The sequence below is a fragment of the Schistocerca cancellata genome, chromosome 1, assembly GCF_023864275.1.
Source record: "Schistocerca cancellata isolate TAMUIC-IGC-003103 chromosome 1, iqSchCanc2.1, whole genome shotgun sequence".
In the NCBI taxonomy this organism is placed as follows: domain Eukaryota; kingdom Metazoa; phylum Arthropoda; class Insecta; order Orthoptera; family Acrididae; genus Schistocerca; species Schistocerca cancellata.
In genome coordinates, this window is record NC_064626.1 from 1,094,926,355 (window position 1) to 1,094,946,217 (window position 19,863).

The 19,863-nt window shown below is 38.7% G+C and overlaps 1 protein-coding gene across 1 annotated transcript in view; it reads left to right on the plus strand.

Annotated features, from left to right (window-relative positions):
• LOC126129784 (17-beta-hydroxysteroid dehydrogenase 13-like) overlaps positions 1 to 19,242 on the plus strand; it is a 112,332-nt gene extending 93,090 nt beyond the window's left edge. The window contains exons 7-8 of the mRNA XM_049915161.1: positions 13,380 to 13,496; positions 19,176 to 19,242. Of these exons, the coding sequence (XP_049771118.1) occupies positions 13,380 to 13,496; positions 19,176 to 19,242 (184 nt within the window). The remainder of the gene's footprint in view (positions 1 to 13,379; positions 13,497 to 19,175) is intronic.
• Positions 19,243 to 19,863: the final 621 nt, after the last annotated feature.

Consider the following 19,863-nt stretch of genomic DNA (forward strand, 5'->3'; position numbering starts at 1 on the left):
AGGGCGGCACTGGGTGGTGGGGAAAGTGCGGAGCCCCGCGACAGATCATTGACTGAATTGTGTTGTTGCTGGAAGGAGGGTTGGGCCACTATTATCACTGTTACGATTCTTTGTTGAACGCATTGACTTTTTGTTAAGTACTGTGTTGAGTGAAATACTACTGTGTGACTTACTTTGAGTAACTCCTGCAAGACATTATTGTTTCCTGTAATGTATGGTGCAAATATGAATAGTGTTCTTATCACATGCAATCATCTTGTTTTGATGATCTGTTAGGCCTATTTTCATTCTTGAACAGTGTTTCTAAAAACTGTGCTTTAATAGTATTATGATTTAGCTGATAAATTCTGACACAGGGCTCTTGTTCATCTATGAGTGACAATCTGTTTTATGTGCTATTTTTTCTGTGAAATTAAGAAATTGATCATCGTCCAAACAAAAGGACCTTGAGTATAATAAATATGTGAAAAAGTAAAACCACAATTGTGGCTTTTTGTCCATTTTTGAGGAAACACTGTCCAGTGCTTAGTAAGATCAGTTTCACAACTGCAGATTGGTATGCTACCAAAAAGGCAATGAAGAGACTACAAAAAATCCGGTTGGTTGTCTTACACATTCTTGCTTTAGGTTTTTCTTACTGACCCACCACAACAGTTTTCAACTGCATATACTGTGTTATTTGCAAATGGTACCTGACTCTTTATGAAGTAAAAGAATGGTTATAAGTTACAGCAGAAAATTTACAAAACAGTAGAAGTTACAAAAATTGGTTTAAATTTAACTGTCTAATTGTTCATAATAAGAAAATCATTTGGATGAACTTCAGCCACATAAGGAAAATATTAGCATCAATGTACAGGTTGCATTAGGGAATAGCCAAATTCAGCAAAAGAATCATGATTTTTAGGAGAAAAACATAGAAATGCTTAACAAAATGTAAAGCAGGTCTTACATAATAGGACTGCACAAATATTGTTCCAGTGCTGAAACAGTGGTAAGTGCTTATGCCTACATGCATAGTCTACATGAGTAGTATGGTATACTATTCTGAGGGGAAATACCACTTTTGAAAAACAGTCATTTAAACTTCAGGAAAAGGCTGGCGGATTAATAAATGGCATTGCAAAGATTAATGTAGAGGTATTTTTAAAGAATTAACAATCATAACCCTGCCATTTACATTTATATTTGAAAGTACTGCTATCTGTTTCATTAAAACTCATACACAGTCTTCAGCTTTGAACCAGTGTTGTCCAAAATTATGAAATAAAGAATAGGGATGACTTTCATAGAGATGTACAAACAAAATCAATATATCAGGGCAGTGTACTATATAAACCAAAAATTCTCTTCAATGCATTTCCAGATAAGATCAAAAGAATACCAGATTTAATAAATTTAAAATAGATCTAAAAGAACTACTACTAATCCACAGTTTCTACTGCATTAATGAATATTTTGAATATTGCTCAAATTTGTTGGTACTAACCCATAATCTCTCTACATTGAAATTTATAACTGTCAAAGTGTTTCTCAATAAAACTTACTATTGCACTCCTGTTTATTAATGTGTGTTATTATCTCTCTACACAGAAATTTATAATTATCAAAGTATTACTCAATAGAACTTAGCTCTTTTTACTACTGTACTCCTGTTAATTAATGTGTGTTATTAGGTACATTTTATGCCATATATATATGGATACCCTGTATTTTCCATTGTTTGTTATGAAATTCTATTTTATAATACAAATTTAACTAGAATATTTCTCATCATAGTAAAATAAATCAAGATGTGTCATTAAGTTTTCAGCCGTATGTCTTTCGTGTCTATATGTATGTTCATAATATTCTATTTTCTAATACTTAATTAACTAGAATATTTTAAGTTGAATCAACTGTGGTTTTCTTGGTGAAACATTGTAAATTAAATAAATAAACACTATTTTTGCCTTGTTTCACAATTTTATTATTAATGTTATGGCAGAACCTACTTTTTGGGTTATAAGCCCATTTTCAAGTACATTACTTGTGCTTGAATATGGGCTTATAACCCAAAAATGGGCTTATAACATGAAACCTAGGTTGTGCAGTAACATTAACAATAAAATTGTGAAACAATGCAAAAAACAGTGGTTATTTAGTTAACTAGAATATTGTTTATTTTACTACTATCAAAGAGGTAAGTTGATAAGAAATCTAACAATCTAGATGTAATATTAAAACTTATATGTGTCTATATTTGTACATCAATTTAACTACTAAAATTTTATCTTGTCTGGTATTTTGACTAGTCATATACGAGGTGCAACAATAAACTAATGAGACTGATTTTCTTTGGAAGATGTGGCAACCCTGCAGGCTTGCATAGGCATAATATCTTTGACCTTGGTGTATAAGCTGTGGCACATCGATGCAACTGCTTAGTTGTGAGTTGTGCTGTAATAAGTAACCACATGTTTGTGTCTTTCATGACAGAACCACATAATATTGCGCAATGGTATTCCATTTCTTTTTGCATTAAATTGGGTGAAAACAGGAGGACAACTTACGGTAAGCTTCAGCAAACTTTTGGAGAGGAGGTTATGTCAAGAACTCAAGTTTTTTGTTGACATAAAATGTTTAGTGAGTGCAGAACGAATGTTAAAGTTGAAGACCGCAGTGGACGACCATCAACCTCTCGGACAGATGTCAACTTGACCAGGCTGCATGAACTCGTATGATCTGATCAAAGATTATTCGGGAAAATGATTGCAAAAGAACAGAACATCAATCAAGAAATGGTTCGTCTAATAATAACTGAAGAACTAGGTGTGAGAAAGATTTGTGCAAAAATTGACCCCAAAAATCTCACACCACAACAGTGAGAAACACAGAAAAATGTGGCAGCCAATCTGTTAGAGCAAATGGAAATCAATCCAGAATTGTTGAGCCGTGTTATCACTTGTGATGAAAGTTAGTCTTTTCACTATGATCTGGAGACAAAATGCCAAAGTTTGCAATAGTGCTCAAAGGGATCACCCAGACCACAAAAAGCTCAAATGTCAAAGTCAAAAGTGAAATGCGTGCTTGTGTGCTTCTTTGTTTCCAAGGGAATTGTTCACAAAAAGTGAGTGCCTCCTGGACAAACAGTTAACCAATATTACTACAAAGAAATTTTAGAAAGACTTCGTAAAAGAATTCTTCGTGTCCGTGCCAACATTGCTGATAGTTGGATTCTGCACCACGATAAAGGGCCATCCAATACTGCTCTGTCAGTACAGCAATTTTTAATCTCAAATCAAATTTCAGTACTACCACAGCCACCTTATTCACCAGATATCACTCCGTGCGACTTTTTTCTATTTCCAAGAGTCAAAACGGCGGTCAAGGGACACCATTTTCAAACAACACAAGATGTCCAAAAAGCTGTGATGAGGGTCTTGGAGGATATTACAGAAGATGAGTTCCAGAAATGTTACCAACAATGACAGAAGCGCTGGAAAAAGTGTGTGCAATCAGAAGGGAACTACTTTGAAGAAGACAACACTAAACTTGACTAAAACGGTAAGCAACATTTTTTTTTCACATCAGTCTCATTATTTTATTGTCGCACCTCATATATCATGTACATGATAAATTAATGCTAAATGAATTAATAAGTAAACCATGACAACAGCAATCTAGTAATCTACATTGTTGAAAGACAAGTGAAGCAGCATCATATGTGAAATAAAATTATGCAGTCTAGACTCCTACATATTTATGGCAATCACAACAGCAGATGCTACATTAGGAAGGTCTTCAGAGCCCAAAACACTGTTCCTCCATCAGGAAACTCAACATGCCACATATCAGCAGATTAGAACCTTTGGTCACTTGTTTGTTACAACTGTTCAGCAACCACTGTTGATGCTTTGTGGCCTCATAAAATGCTTTGGAGGGACATGACACTGAAATACATTATTCTTTAATTCCTTGCTACTATGTTTGGAGTCTCTGATTGCAACATGTTGGGGCTTCACACTGGACTGAATTCTTATTGTGACAGAGTATTTACAGTTATGTGTGTCTAATCATATATATACTGCTATGAATATAATAGAGGGAAACATTCCACGTGGGAAAAAATATATCTAAAAACAAAGATGATGTGACTTACCAAACGAAAGCGCTGGCACATCGATAGACACACAAACAAACGCAAACATACACACAAAATTCTAGCTTTTGCAACCAACGGTTGCCTCGTCAGGAAAGAGGGAAGGAGAGGGAAAGACAAAAGGATTTGGGTTTTAAGGTAGAGGGTAAGGAGTCATTCCAATCCCGGGAGCGGAAAGACTAACCTTAGGGGGAAAAAGGACGGGTATACACTCGAACACACACACATATCCATCCACACGTATACAGACACAAGCAGACATATACAGAGGCAAAGAGTTTGTCTTTGCCTCATCAGAAGTAGAAAACACACACACACACACACACACACACACACAAACGTGACCACAGTCTTTGACTGCTGAGGCCACACTGCGAGCAACTGCACATGATGAAAGAAGAGCGATTGGTTTGTAGGTGTAAGGAGGAGGCTGGGGCGAGGATCAGGAGGGATAGAAGGGTAGGAGTGGTGGCCAGTAAAGTCATACAAGGATAAGGTGGAGAGAGGGTAGGGCAACTACATGCAGTTGAGAGGTTAGACAGAGGCCGAGGGCACCTCAGCAGCCAGAGACTGTGGTCACGTGTGTGTGAGATGTGTTTGCATGAGTGTGTGTGTGTGTGTGTGTGTGTGTGTGTGTGTGTGTGTGTGGATGTTCTATCTCTGATGAAGACCTTGTTGGCTGAAAGCTCATTTTCTGATAAATTTAATTTTTGTCATGTGCATAATTCTTAGATTTGCCATTTCCACATTATTTTAGTATAGGTTACTACTTACAATTATCTTTACTTGCCAGTGAAGATAGATCATGGAAGCAAGCCCCTGAAACAGTACTCAGTGGGATAGTTGGTAAGCAAAGTGAACTGCATGTATTATTGGATATGCAACATATCTGAAAATAGAAGAGTTTAAGAGCTAACATCCCATATATCAATAGTTATGCACCACACCATACATACTGATATCTGCACGTTCTTAGAGTAGTGTAGGCAGCAGCCAGTCTTTCCTGAGTATTGTGAATGAGCAGTTGGTGATTGATTACATTTTAATGCAGGTTCAGGTACATGTTTGAGACAAAAATATGGCACCATTTCAGGTAGCAAGTGTGAGGACTAAAAAAAGTACTCAATGAGGTAACAAAAACAGTTTTGCAATCTATAAATATTCTACTACTGTCGTTCAATACAGACTACTGAGGAGATGTATGGGGCATGTTTTTTCAGTATTATTTTGATGTAAAAATAAAACAAACAGTATTTTCTTAGTAATTTTGTGTTTACATGATAGCCTTTACTTTATTTTTGTACATAAATCTCAACAATACTCAGCATATTTATGTTTATATTTGAGTATTGGAAATGTCTCGTCTGATTGAGAATATTTTAAAATACATGCTGTGATTCATTTTCTTAGTGATACAGGTGTGAAAGCAACAGAAATTCATCATCATATCAGTAAAATGTATGGAGAAAGCATTATGAGCAGCAGGATGGTATGGAAATGATTGAGAGCTTTTAAAGATGGCCAGACAATGTAGATAATGTAGAATGAAGTGGGTGTCCTTCAGTTATTACTGACAACTTTGTGCAGAAAGTTGATGAAAAAGTGAGAGAGAACAGATGGTTCGTGATTTTGACAATATGTGATGAGTTGCCTCAAGTGTGAAGAAGTGTGCTTTATACAGTTGTTGCCTAATCAGGTGGCAGATTTCTATGAGGATGGTATTCTAAAGCTTGTTGTACAATATGATAAGTGCCTTAATAGTGGTAAAAATGATGTAGAAAAGTAGTTAAAGTACAGGCTTTCATCTAAAAATAAAAACTTTATTTCAAAACAGTACTTAAGAAAAACATGCCTCATAATTATAATCTGTCTTCTCAAAGAATGGAAATAATTTCTGGTTACCTGATATTTTCAGCAGGAGAGGGACCCCTGAATTTGAATAATGTAATTTTTTTACTACAGTTGTTTATTAGCAGAAGTTGCAATATAACAACTAATTTTGGTAAGTTAAATTGTCATCTTCATATCATACACGTATGTGGAACATTGTGCCACTCTATACAGGGTGTTACAAAGAGGTACGGCCAAACTTTCAGGAAACATTCCTCACACACAAACAAAGAAAAGATGTTATGTGGACATGTGTCCAGAAACACTTAATTTCCATGTTAGAGCTCATTTTAGTTTCGTCAGTATGTACTGTACTTCCTCGATTCACCGCCAGTTGCCCCAATTGAAGGAAGGTAATGTTGACGTCGGTGCTTGTGTTGACATGCGACTCATTGCTCTACAGTACTAGCATCAAGCACATCAGTACGTAGCATCAACAGGTTAATGTTCATCAAGAACATGGTTTTGCAGTCAGTGCAATTTTTACAAATGCGGAGTTGGCAGATGCCCATTTGATGTATGGATCAGCACGGGGCAATAGCCGTGGCACGGTATGTTTGTATCGAGACAGATTTCCAGAACAAAGGTGTCCCAGCAGGAAGACGTTCGAAGCAATTGATCGGCATCTTAGAGAGCACGGAACATTCCAGCCTACGACTCGCGACTGGTGAAGACCTAGAACGACGAGGACACCTGCAATGGACGAGGCAATTCTTCGCGCAGTTGACAATAACCCTAATGTCAGCGTAGAGAAGTTGCTGCTGTACAAGGTAACGTTGACCACGTCGCTGTATGGAGAGTGCTACGGGAGAACCAGTTGTTTCCGTACCATGTACAGTGTGTGCAGGCACTATTGGCAGCTGATTGGCCTCCATGGGTACACTTCTGCGAATGGTTCATCCAACAATGTGTCAATCCTCATTTCAGTGCAAATGTTCTCTTTACGGATGAGGCTTCATTCCAATGTGATCAAATTGTAAATTTTCACAATCAATGTGTGTGGACGAGGTTCGCAGGAGAGCTTCTGTAAAGTTTGGAAGGTAGGAGACGAGGTACTAGCAGGAGTAAAGCTGTGAGGATGGGGCGTGAGTCATGCTTGGGTAGCTCAGTTGGTAGAGCACTTGCCTGCGAAATGCAAAGGTCCCGAGTTCAAGTCTCAGTCCGGCACACAGTTTTAATCTGCCAGGAAGTTTCATATCAGCGCACACTCCACTGTAGAGTGAAAATTTCATTCTAGATGTATCTGATATGATTGTTAAAAATAAAAAAAAAATTACGTGCTTCATTGTTTTTGGAAATTCAAGCCCCCAAGGGGGAAAAATGGGAGATGAAAATTTTTAAGAAAATTCATATTTTGATTGTTGGTTAGATATAAAGAAATATGTATTATGGGATGAAAGTTTCTTGGAAATATCACCACAAGAATGCAAATTTCATGATTAACAAAGGCCTTTTAATCCAGCTACCAGAATCTTGTTTTGGTCAGAAGTAGTTCATTCAGAAAAGATCATTACTTTGAAACCTTAATTAGCATAAAAAGTTTGTAAGATGTTGCAATTAGTGAACTAAATCAAAGAAAGCTGTTTAACAGTTACCTCAACAAATTGACTTTGTCAGAATTCCACAGAAAAAGAAATGGTTGATTAATACATCAATTTTTCAGTAGGCATAATAAGTTTCTAAAATTATTTTTAATGTAATTACTACCCAAATGCGAGCAAAGCAGCAGGAACTACTACACTAGTCTATACCTATTATGAAAGTGGATGTATCTTTTACATAAGTGTGTTCCTCATCTCCACCAATGCCACTGGAGTAATAAACACAATACTTATTGTCTGGAATGAATCGCTTTGGGGGTAAGAACTGTCTGGCTCACATTGGGATTAGGGTGACATAGGAGGTCAAAGTATTGGGGGGGGGGGGGTGGATGAGGAGATAGACAGAGAGAGAGGAAAAGGAGAAGATGGACAGAGAGATTGGGGAGGAGGAGATGAATGGAGAGGTGGAGGAGGAGGAGGAAATGGAAAGAGAGAGGGGGAATGGAGGAGTTGGACAGGTTGAGGGGGAGGAGGAGCAGTATGGAGGGAGGGGAAGGATTGGATGGATAGATAGAGAGGAATGAGGAGATGGTCAGAGGGAGGGGGCAATGGTGGAGGTGGACAGAGAGAGGGGAGCAGGAGATGGAAAGAGAAAAGAGGGAAGTGGAGATTGAAAGAGAGATGGGGATGAGGACATGGACATGGAGAGGGGGGATGAGGAGAGGACCCGAGAGATGTGAGAAAGAGATGGACAGAGAGACAGGGGAGGAGCAGATGGAGAGAGGGAAAGGGAAGGAGGGGGTAGACAAAGAATGTGGAGAGGAAGAAATGGACAGAGGTAAGGGGGAGGTGGGTGAGGTGTAGGGGGCAGGTGGAAGATGGAGAGGGGTGATAGGCAGATGTAAAATGAAACGGAGGAGACAGGTGGGAGTACTGTGTGTGTAAGATACCCTTACTACCTTGAAAGAAGGGGATATGGATGAGAGGGGTGTGATATGTAAAAATGTTCCACAACTAACTTTTGATTTTTGTCAAATGGCTGAATACCACAGATAAAATTAACATCATCTTGCTCACTCCTAGTGAGCAGGAGACCTGGGTTTAAATCCCAGCCTTGCTACAAAATTTTCATTCATCACTTCTGTCTGGATAGGTCTCTGGAGTAATATAATTTCACTTGATTAAAGTGCTGTTGGTACTGTTTGGAGCTATAGCTCACTGAAAAACTGTCTCAACTGAGAAATTTGGAGTAGATGGAATCCTTCCTTTCAGTTTGGTTCATTTGTTTGTGTGTGTTACTTATACATATTCAAACAGTTTTTCTCAGTGAAATGGCACATCTCGAAGAAATAATTTAAGTGTAATATTGGAAAATCCTGGGCATTTCAGCTTGCAGATTTGCATTCTTTTTCAGAGTTATTAGATCTATACACAGATGCAGAAGATTGGCATCGGTGGGGCAGAAGGGTGGGGAGATGGGCTCGATGAAGTAGAAAAGATTAATAGAAAATAAACACAAGGAAGGAAGGAAAATGAAATCAGGAGTAAGGCCAATAGAGGGGAGGATACAATGAGAAGTTGGATGAGGATATTTTGCCAGAGACCATGTACCAAGTTTAGGCAAGATTTATGACATGTTGCACATGCACATGATGATATAGGGGGCAATGATGGAAGTCAAGACAAAAGAGAGGGAGAGGAAGCCGCTATGTGCAAAGATTCATAGACCTATAAACTATGCTACAGTAATGAGGCCAGACTGAAGTAATGAATTTAAAAGCTAATTGTCAATGGGGGAAGGGAAGAGGAGTGTTAAGGATGACAGCACTTATGCTTACTCGCTTATAGCCAATTATCTTTGAAGTGCAGTGCTATATGGAGTGTAATGCTATGTACACCAGATAATGTTGCTAAGACCACCAGCAGCACATTGTTCATGCTATATGAATTTACTCCAAGGCATTTTGGACCTTGTAATGTTGCCCAGACATTTCAATGTTTATGGATGAAGTCACATGAGACTTAGAGTTTTGTTATGTGTGTATCGATGACATCCAGGTTATGCCAGACTCAGAGGCAGAATGGCTGTCACGCTCATGATAGATCTTCACTCAGCTACATGCACTTGGCCTGCCAATCGACCCATTGAAGTGCATCTTCAGAGCAGCTGAAGTAGAGTTCCTAGACTATACTGTCAATATGTAAGACATAAAGCCCCAAAAGAGAAAGTAGAAACTATGCTTAATTTCCCACAGCCTATGACAATTAAAGATATACGACGATTTCTTGGCATAACCAGTTTTTACCTTTGGTTTGTTCACAATCATGCCATGCTAGCTGCATTAGAGAAGAAATTCTTGCATGATTCACTGAAGCTGAGGGATGAACTGAAGTGGAATAATGAGACCAAGATGTTATCCACCAAGTGGACGACTGTCATCACAGAAGCTGCATTATTAGAGCTTACTTATTTTTTTTAATAGTGTCACACCCTGGAGTATGAGCCACAACCAACATGGCAAAGCGAACTTTTCTCTAGCCACACATGGACAAAAATTGCAAACAATGTGTGACAAAATGTGGCCTTCAACAAAATAAAGTTTGTCAGCATATTAGGTCACCTCTTGGCACATTTCTTCCTCCAAATTATGGATTTGAACATGTTCAGCTGTGCCTTGTAAGACCTCTCCCACCATTGGAAGGATACACCTACTGCCTTACAACCATCAATTGTTATACACACAGGCCTGAGGTGTTCCCAATCACGGACATTACTGGCAAAAGTGTCATGACTGTATCCTTTCAGGGATGGATCACCTATTTCAGTGTGCCTCTAAAGGTGCGTTTACACTGCCATTTGTATCTTCACATGTATGAGATACATGTATATGCGACTTTGCGACATGTATCGCGACTTGTATGAGTTGACAAGTATCAACCTCATACATGTATGAGCGTGCGTTTACACCGGTTGATATGTATCACTGTGCGATAGATTTCGACGACGATTTGGAAGATTTCACATTTTTATGTGCTGGTACACTTGCTCTTTTGGAAGATGATAGGAAGAAAAGGCAGAGGAAGCGTAGATGATGGCAGAGAGAGTTTCTCGTGAATTAACGCTAAAGGATGGCGCATATTTTGGAAATTATGTTAGGATGAGTATGGAGGAATTCCGCGGTTTGTTATCGCTTGTGGCTCCTCTTGTGTCCAAAACCAACACAAACTTTCGGGAAGCGATTCCACCAGAGGATCAGTTGGCAGTAACACTCCGTTTTTTGGCCACTGGGGATTCCTCTTGAAACAAAGATTTCATTGCAAAACATTTGCATTGTCGCGCGATTGCTAATGCCAATGTCTCACACACGATTGTCGGCATCCGTTGTCAACATTATAACGCGAGCCCGCCGGAATAATAGCAAAAAATTGATATACGTGCCAGATGCATGAAAAAATTATAGAATGTATTACATACTCTGATATATATAAAACTTTTACCTTCACTTCTTGGAATAAAACTTGCACAATGGCCTCGCAAACACGAAGAATAATGTTGCATATGGCACTTTTTGATGTTCTATGCAGATACATTAATGTCGAAACGATAGTCGGCACCTCCAAAACTCAAACAGCCACCAAAGAGCCTGGTACTATGCATGCGCTAATCGTCAAAATAAGCGGCAGGCGACAAGACGACAGGAAATGACAGTATTGCGCATGCGCGATTTCAAATGTCACTCATACATGTCGCGTATATGGCCAAAAAGCAATATACAAAATGTATATGCGACATGTATGAGCTCGAGGGTCCACATACAAGTTCCGTGAATTTTTGTATGAGGTGATGTATCGCGATATGTCAAATTGACATGTCGCTCATACATGTCGCGATACATGTATCCCAGTGTAAACAAACCTTAAGAACTACAACACACCAGGGAAGACAATTTGAGTCATACCTGTTCACAGCACTCGCCACCCTCTGGGTGCAAAGCAGATCAGAGCTACCATCAACCAGCAAAAAAATTGTTTATTTGAATATGTACCCCACAAATTGAAAATAATCCCATTGTACCTCCTGGGTCTCCATGCATTGTTGAAATAAGACCTGAAAGCCACAACTGCAAAGCTTGTTTATAGTCAGCCAACACCACTGTTTACTGTGTTCTTTGCCAACATACGAGATGACTGCATTGACCCATCAGATTTCGTACAAAAGCTGCGTACACAAATCTGGCAACTATGGCCCATTGCTGGAAGGGATCAGCAGACCTGTCACCCTTTTGTTTTTGATCAGCTTTGGAAGTGCCATCATGTATTCATATGACATGACACAGTACACAAGCCACTGCAGCCACCCTACAATCGACCTTACCATGTCATCAGTAGGGAGGACAAGACATTCAGAGTTGATATGATTGGTATAACAACCTCCATCACTGTTGACAGGCTCACATCAGCTTTCCATGCATTCTACATCAGTACGCACTCATCTACACACACCAAAGACTCAAAAAACACTCCAGCTGCTCGTTCGCTCACCACAGCTCAGCTGCAACAGACATCAGAGGCTGTCTGTAATGTACCATCAGCAGCCTATGCATGACCCTTTCTTACCCAATCTGGACATACATCCAGCTCATCAGAAAATATCGTTGAAACTGAGGAGGAGAGTGGTGAAGTGAAGTGTTATGTGCTTTGTAATGGTATGTGCAGTTGATTACTATTTTTAGTCGCTGATTTATGTTTTGTCTTTGTTTTGTGTATGTTTTATTCTGTTGCTGAATGAGCTATTAAACAGATTCATATGAGTTATGGTTTAGTTTTTATGTTGCCGTAAAGCAATAGCTTCTTCTTCCTCAATATTTCATCCTGTACCCTTCACTGTAGTTTGATTTACATGTCTGTAAATCTAATATTATTATGAATCACTTGTCAATTATTGTTGGATAAAAGCCTCCTTAGCTCTCCTCCATGTTTTACAATATAGAAGCATAGGCAGCCATGTTGTTCCTGCGTGCTTTCAGAAGTCATAAAGTCATACATCCACCTTCTGTTAAGATGTCAACTTGCATAAAATAGTATATGTAACACTTAATTTATTAACATATTTCCTGTGTGGTAGTGGTTTCAATATAAAAGTTAATGTGGGATATTGTACATTCCTTCTGTTATAAAGGGGCAAAAGCATCTATGAGACTAATTAAAAAAGAATGTAAACAAAAAAACTCCTCCTGAACTCACCATGAAGGCCCAATGGTACCAACCAGCTGCCGTGTCATCCTCAGCCCATAGGCATCACTGGATGTGGATATGTAGGAGCATGTGGTCAGTACACCACTCTTCCGGCCGTGTGTCAGTTGCTGAGACCGGAGCTGCTACTTCTCAATCAAGTAGCTCCTCAGTTTGCCTCACATGGGCTGAGTGCACCCCTGCTTGCCAACAGCACCCGGCAGATTGGATGGTCACCCATCCAAGTGCTAGCCCAGCCCGACAGCGTTTAACTTCGGTGATCTGACAGGAACTGGTGTTACCACTGAGGCATGGCTTTTGGCATGTGACTAATTAGGCTGGTGTACAAAAGCTGCTTCTCCATTTCATGATGTATTTATGAAATTCCTGTACAAAGCTGAATTTAATAATTGAAGCAACACAGTTGGGATGTATATGCATTTGCTAATGTCATAAGAAAATGTGATGTGCTCTTTAGGGAAATGATATTTCATTTATAATACTGCTTATTGACCTTAAAATTGTGTAATTACAGGTCTAGAGATTTCTTTTGTGTCATGTATTAATTTTTACAGTTACCTACCTGTACTAAATGCTCAGCAAATAGCTGAATCTGTGGTAGATGCAATTCTCAAGAATTGTAATGAACGCAGTATCCCTGCTTTATTGCTTCCCATCAGCCACTTGCAGAGGTAAGTCCAACTTTCTACAGACCACCCTTTTATAACTTATAGAAATATGCTATAATAATTGAATTTTCAACCTACATTTACATAATATGTGGTATAAAATGATAACAGTTTTATTAATGGAAATGATTAGAGGCTTCACAGCTTCAACAGGGTATCTACATGTATGTAGCTATTTAGATGAGGTGATGATTGTGACTACGTCTGTATGGTAAGATAAGTACTTTGTAAAGTAACTATCAAAAATAAGTAGATGCAGTATTTAAATATTTTATTCTTCATCACCAAAACCAATTACAAATTGAGAGAGTACATCAGAAAATGGTTACATTACACTGTGAATATCAGCTGATATCACATACCATTTATCTCTGTGGAAGGAGTCCACCAGCTGTCAGATTTATGCATCTGAACACTTTGCCACAGTGATCCCATTCCAGAAATACAATAGGATCTCCAGTCTCTCCTCAAATCCTAGGCCCATCACAGAACCTCTCCCATGAATATTATCTCCTCATACCTACCAGTCCTCACATTCCTGCCTTCTACATGTTTCCTAAGGTCCATAACCTGAACCACTCAGGATGTCCTAATGTGGCTGGTTATGGTGCCTCCACTCTGCTCTTGTGGACCAACACCTTACCGAGAACCTACCCTCCTATATCAAAGACACCAACCATTTCCTCCCATGACTCCAAAATTCCTGTTCCTTTACCACCCAGTGCCTTTCTCATCACTATTAATGCCAGCTCCCTGTACACTAACATCCCTAATGCCCATGGCCTTGCCGCTATTGAACATCACCTGTCCCAATGCCCAAAAGGCTACAACCTCTTTCCTTGTCACGATGACCAACTTTATCCTCACCCACAATTACTTCACCTTTGAAGGCACCATACACAAACATATCCATGGTACAGCAATTGGCACCCACATGGCACTGTCCTATGCCAATCTATTCATGGGCCATCTAGAGGAATCTTTCCTAAATACCCAGAATCCCAAATGCTTCATCTGGTTCAGATACACTGATATCTTCATTATCTGGCCCACATTCCTCCAGAACCTCAACACCTTCTCCTCCATTCACTTCACCAGGTCCTCCTCAATCAATCAAGCCGCTTTCCTTGATGTTGACATTCACCGCAAAGATGGCTACCCACATCAGTACTTCTGTCCTTATCAAACATACCAACCACCAGCAATAACTCGACTGTGCCACCTGCCCTCCATGTCCATACAGCCTAGCCATCCATGGCCATTGTGTCTATAGAGAGGAGGAGTCCCTCTCCAAATGTACCAAAGGTCTCACTTGGTCTTTACAGACTGAAATTAGCCTCTTAATCTTTTACAGAAACAGATCTCTTGTGCCTAGTGTCTCCAGTCACCTACTGTCTCCCACATTCCCACTATCTGGCCACAAAGGACCACTCCCCTTATGACTCAATACCACCCATGACTAGAGCAACCGAATCACATTCTCCAGCAGGGTTTTGACTACCCTGAAATGAGGAATATCTTACTCGCTATCCTGCCCACCACACCCACAGTAGTACTTTGCCACCAGCTGAACCTACGCAATATCCTTGTCCATTCCTACTCCACCCCTGCTCTCAACCCCTTGCATTATGGTTCATATTGCTGCGGTAGACCTAGACACAAGACCTGCCCCACACGTACTCACACTAGCATCTACTTTAGCCAGACACAGCTGTCTCCTGTCCATCAATGGCAGGGCTACCTATGAAAACAGTGTGGTGTACAAACTAAGCGGCAACCATTGTGCTGAATTATATCTGGGCATCACCACCAACCAACTGTGAACAAGAGATGACTGGATCTCCCAGTTGCTGAACATACTGCTGAACGCTACATGCTTCACTTCACTGGCTGCTTCACAGCCTGTGCCACCTGTATCCTTCCTACCAAAACCAGCTTTTCTGAATTGTGCAGGTGGGAAGTGTCCCTGAAGTATCCTGGTATATTTGAGTTCATGTGCAGATTATGATGCCTAGATAATGAATGATATAGTGTCAACATTTCATTTAATCAACAAAATTGATAATAATAATAATAATAATAATAATAATAATAATAATGACTATGCACAATTGATCTTAGATCTTGTTAACATTTACTCACTTATGAAATAAAGCAGGATGCCACTTACACTGCAAGTTGATCAGCTAATCTTTTTATGTTTATTTGTACATACTATCCTGCAGATTCCAACACTTTTCAAAGGTAGATCTATTTTTTATTTGAAAGTAGTATGGCAGTCTATTCAGTGTTGTTAAGATTTGGGGTGAATACCTTTCACATCACGTGCCACTGATTATTCAAAACAGTGTCACACTGGGACAAGTCTTACAGTAACACATACAGATACATAAGGTGTCAGTATAGGCTATGGTCTGAGCAGTTGAAAGATCCTGTAGATGAGAATTGTTGCCACAGCGGAACTGTAGTTGTGCTTGCTTCTTTGTAGATTTGTTAAAGTACCCACTGCTGGTGCCTCCATCAAAACATAGTGGCATATAGCTTGATCCTCAATTTCTTTTGCTTTTTTAACTTCAGCTTCTACTTTTCTGAGCCACTACACTTCACTTTTATTTTTTCCTGTTGTTTTAACTTTCCTCACATTTGACATTTTGCTAGTTATTCATTTTACCATTCTTCTTTCTGCTACCTTTTCTTTTGTATTAATCTTCTCATTCTTTTTTTATGTATCTCCTAATCAGTGGAGTGGATGTTGATATTATGGAAACAGGAAAAATATGTAATGTTGAACAAAGTGAACATTTGTAAATGTATGTGCCTTTAGAATACGTCGACTTAGGAAACAAGACTGAAGGGAGGTGAGAGAACTGATAACTCTACAACAGATGATAATGACAGCCAACTGTGAGAGCCATGTAACACCCCTTTATCCTTCAAGATACATAGTCCATATTCAGAGGGTGCTACTGCAAGATGATTTGCAATATCTGTCATTAAATTCTGAGGACTCATCAGTTAATTAACAGCAGAAGCACTGCTATACAACTTGACTTGTTTTTATTAGTACTTTTCTCATACAATTCCCTATCAAATGCCACTAAACAACTGTTGAAGAGCAACTTAACTGGTCTACAAATGCCTACAGAGAGCATACTGAGAGAGTGATTCTAACATAAGAACATGTATGCCAGGCAAAGATGATAGTCTGCAAAATTTCACACAAGAAAATCCAGTTACAAGTAACACAGAAACGCTGAACCAGTGTTTTCTTAGCAACTGTTACTTCCTACATCTGTGAAATTATAATCTTCCTACACAGCAGACAAAATTTATTTGAGGAGAAGCATTTTAACCATACATACAACATGAGAAATAAAAATAATTTTATGCCACACACACACCAGTTGAAATTAAGTATATGCATGGACTCTATGGTATATGAGGATGACAATATGTAACTAGTTAATGGGCAAAAACATATTACGAGGGTGGTTTGAAAAGTTCTCGGAATCACCACGAGAGGTCAGTGCTAGTGCAATGAGTTGTTCACATGATATTCATTGGACTGTTGCCTGTAAACACATGCCACATCAGTGCTCTTGAAAGAGAGCTGTGGTGATGATGTGGTTCTGTTGTTCCTATGTAGTGGTTTGTGAAGATGGAATGAATCAAGATTCGAGCAGTGACTAAGTAGTTCCTAAAGAAAAGTATGAAAGCAAAGGACATTCATGCCGATTTCCAGAATACACTGGGGGACTGCTCCTTCATATTCATCTATTGCCAAATGGACAAATGAATTTAAATTTGGTTAGGAGAGCTTAGATGACAATCCACACAGTGGTCGGCCAAGATGTGTCACTACTCCAGAAATCATTGCAAAAGTACACAAAATAGTCATGGAGGATCGCCGATTGAAAGTGCGTGATACTGTTCAAGCTTGCCAGATGTCATCTGAAAGGGTATATCAGATTTTAACTGGATAATTATAAATGAAATAATTATCTGCTAGATGGGTGCCGCGACTCTTGATGTGCGCCAGCACACATGTAAGATTAGGGTATTTTCACCATACAAGAAGTGAGCAACATTTGAGTATTGAGCTGATGAAAAGGGAGCTAAGAAGTTAACTCAGAACCATATAATAAGTGTTCAATCCAAGCACATACATACTAGGTACCACTTTATTAGGTACCACCTAAAACAGGAGGATACAATATAAACTATTTGTGTACAGAGGAAATGCTTTGTGATTTATTATCAAGTGTCTCAGCAAAGACAAATTCCAGAAATCATTAAAACTGTATGGTTTAAAAACATAAAAGTTTCAGGCATAGTGCTTTGAGATGGTGTAATGGTATAAGCACATAATAATAATTGTTCAAGGGGAGGTGTTGGGATTTGGTGAACATAAATATTTGTTATGTGTATCAGCAGCGAGTTTATGTGTATATGCCTCTGTGCCGATTATATGTATTCTTAGATATCTATGCTACATATTCTGTGCTATATGTATCTGTGTAGTACACCTGTGTAAACTGCCAGGAACACATTAAATATAAGAAACTATATTTCCTAATGGTGTTTCTCTATCAATATTGCTGTACTGCACAAATATATAATCCTATAATTCTTCATTTAATACTGTTTCTTAGAGTTCAGTAAGTAGGCTTTTGTGATGTAATTGCCATCTATCTAAAAGAGTGCCAATTCAGGATTTTCAGCATTTATCATGTCAATCTCCCATATGTCAAACAAACCTGTGACTAAATGTGCTCTCCTTTATATATGTTCGGTTTTCCCTTTTAGCTTCATCTGGTATGAGTCTCATACACCAAAACAATGTTCTAGTATGGGACAGTGTTTAGCAAGCAGTCTTCTTTGTAGACTGATGCATTTCACCCGATGTGACATTGTAGATGGGATGCCTAATTTTTGTATCTGCCAGCCATTTCTAACTGTTTCAACCCACATTATATGAATTTTCATACACCAAGAATGAGAAATTTTTATTTTGATCATTAATTTTTTTTGTGCTTGGGTTGCTGAATTTTATTTTGATTCATTATTAATGGCTCAGTTCAGCTTGTTTGATTTTGTGCCTAGTCATTGTTTATATTTCACTTGCATGACATTTATTGAAGTGAATAGTACTTTTGTTTATATTATAACTAACATCTGACATTCATGCTTAGACTAATCATATAGACTAATCATATAAGTTAATTTTGATGCAGTTGGGTATGAATGTACATCAATTACTTATCTTCTGTCTTCCTCACTTACTGTGATCTATTCTCTAGTGTGAGTCTTCTTATAGTAGTGCAGTTCTAGTTTCAAACAATTTTCTCTAAGTTACTATTTGCCAAATAGTGGTGACTTTAGTCTGGATTCAGCTGCCAGAGTCTGTGGTCGTGTGTGTGTGTGTGTGAGCTGCAGATGTGTGAGTGTGTGTATGTTGTCTATTTTTGACAAAGGTCTTGTTCACTAGGAGCTCACTTTCCTACAGTCTTTTTATTGTGCCTATCTGTGACTCGGCATCTCCACTATATGCTGAGTAGCAACTATACTTTTCATAATACTGTTATATTCCATCCTGGGTTTCCCACTGTTTGATTTTACTATTTACCAAAACCACTTTGTCTCACTAGAATTTTTTAGTGATTTTTGTGTCTTAAATTGCAGACTGCTCCCACACAGTGTGCTGCACATGACAAACAAGTTCCTACATCGAGCTGTCGAGCTTGACTAATTGTTACATGGTATGATAAAAGATAAGAGCATCTGTGATACGATTACCTGATATCTTTCACACTGGCTTTGATCAAATTAAAACTCACAGTGATTTTTTTAAAAAGGGACATGCAAATAACACCTATAGAAATAGTCCTTACAGTGTTTACAAATGGACTACATAGATCATAAACACTGTTGAGGGGATATGAATATGAATTTCAAAGTATGTTAAGGAGGTGAGTATCCAGAAAAAGAATCTGTAATATTTAACAACAATGGAAATTCTTGGCTGGAATATTGTGCAAAATAAAGGAAAGGCAACCACTCATGTAGTGCTGACGGATGCTTGGCATGAAGAAACATGCAACAAAAACAGTATTTACACTAGCTTTTGAGCTCTTGCACTTTTTCTAGTAGAAGTAAACACATTTACAAACACAATCACACAGACAGCTGAACATACAAATCTGCAGTTGCGGGTGTGTACACATGGGTGCCTGTATGTGTGTACTTCTGCTAGAGAAAGACTAAGAGCTCAAAAGCTAATGTAAATGCAGTTTTCTGTTTCATGTTTCTATGTGCGACACATCAGTCAGCTACAGGTGAGTGGCTGACTTCTCTTTATTTTACAAAAATT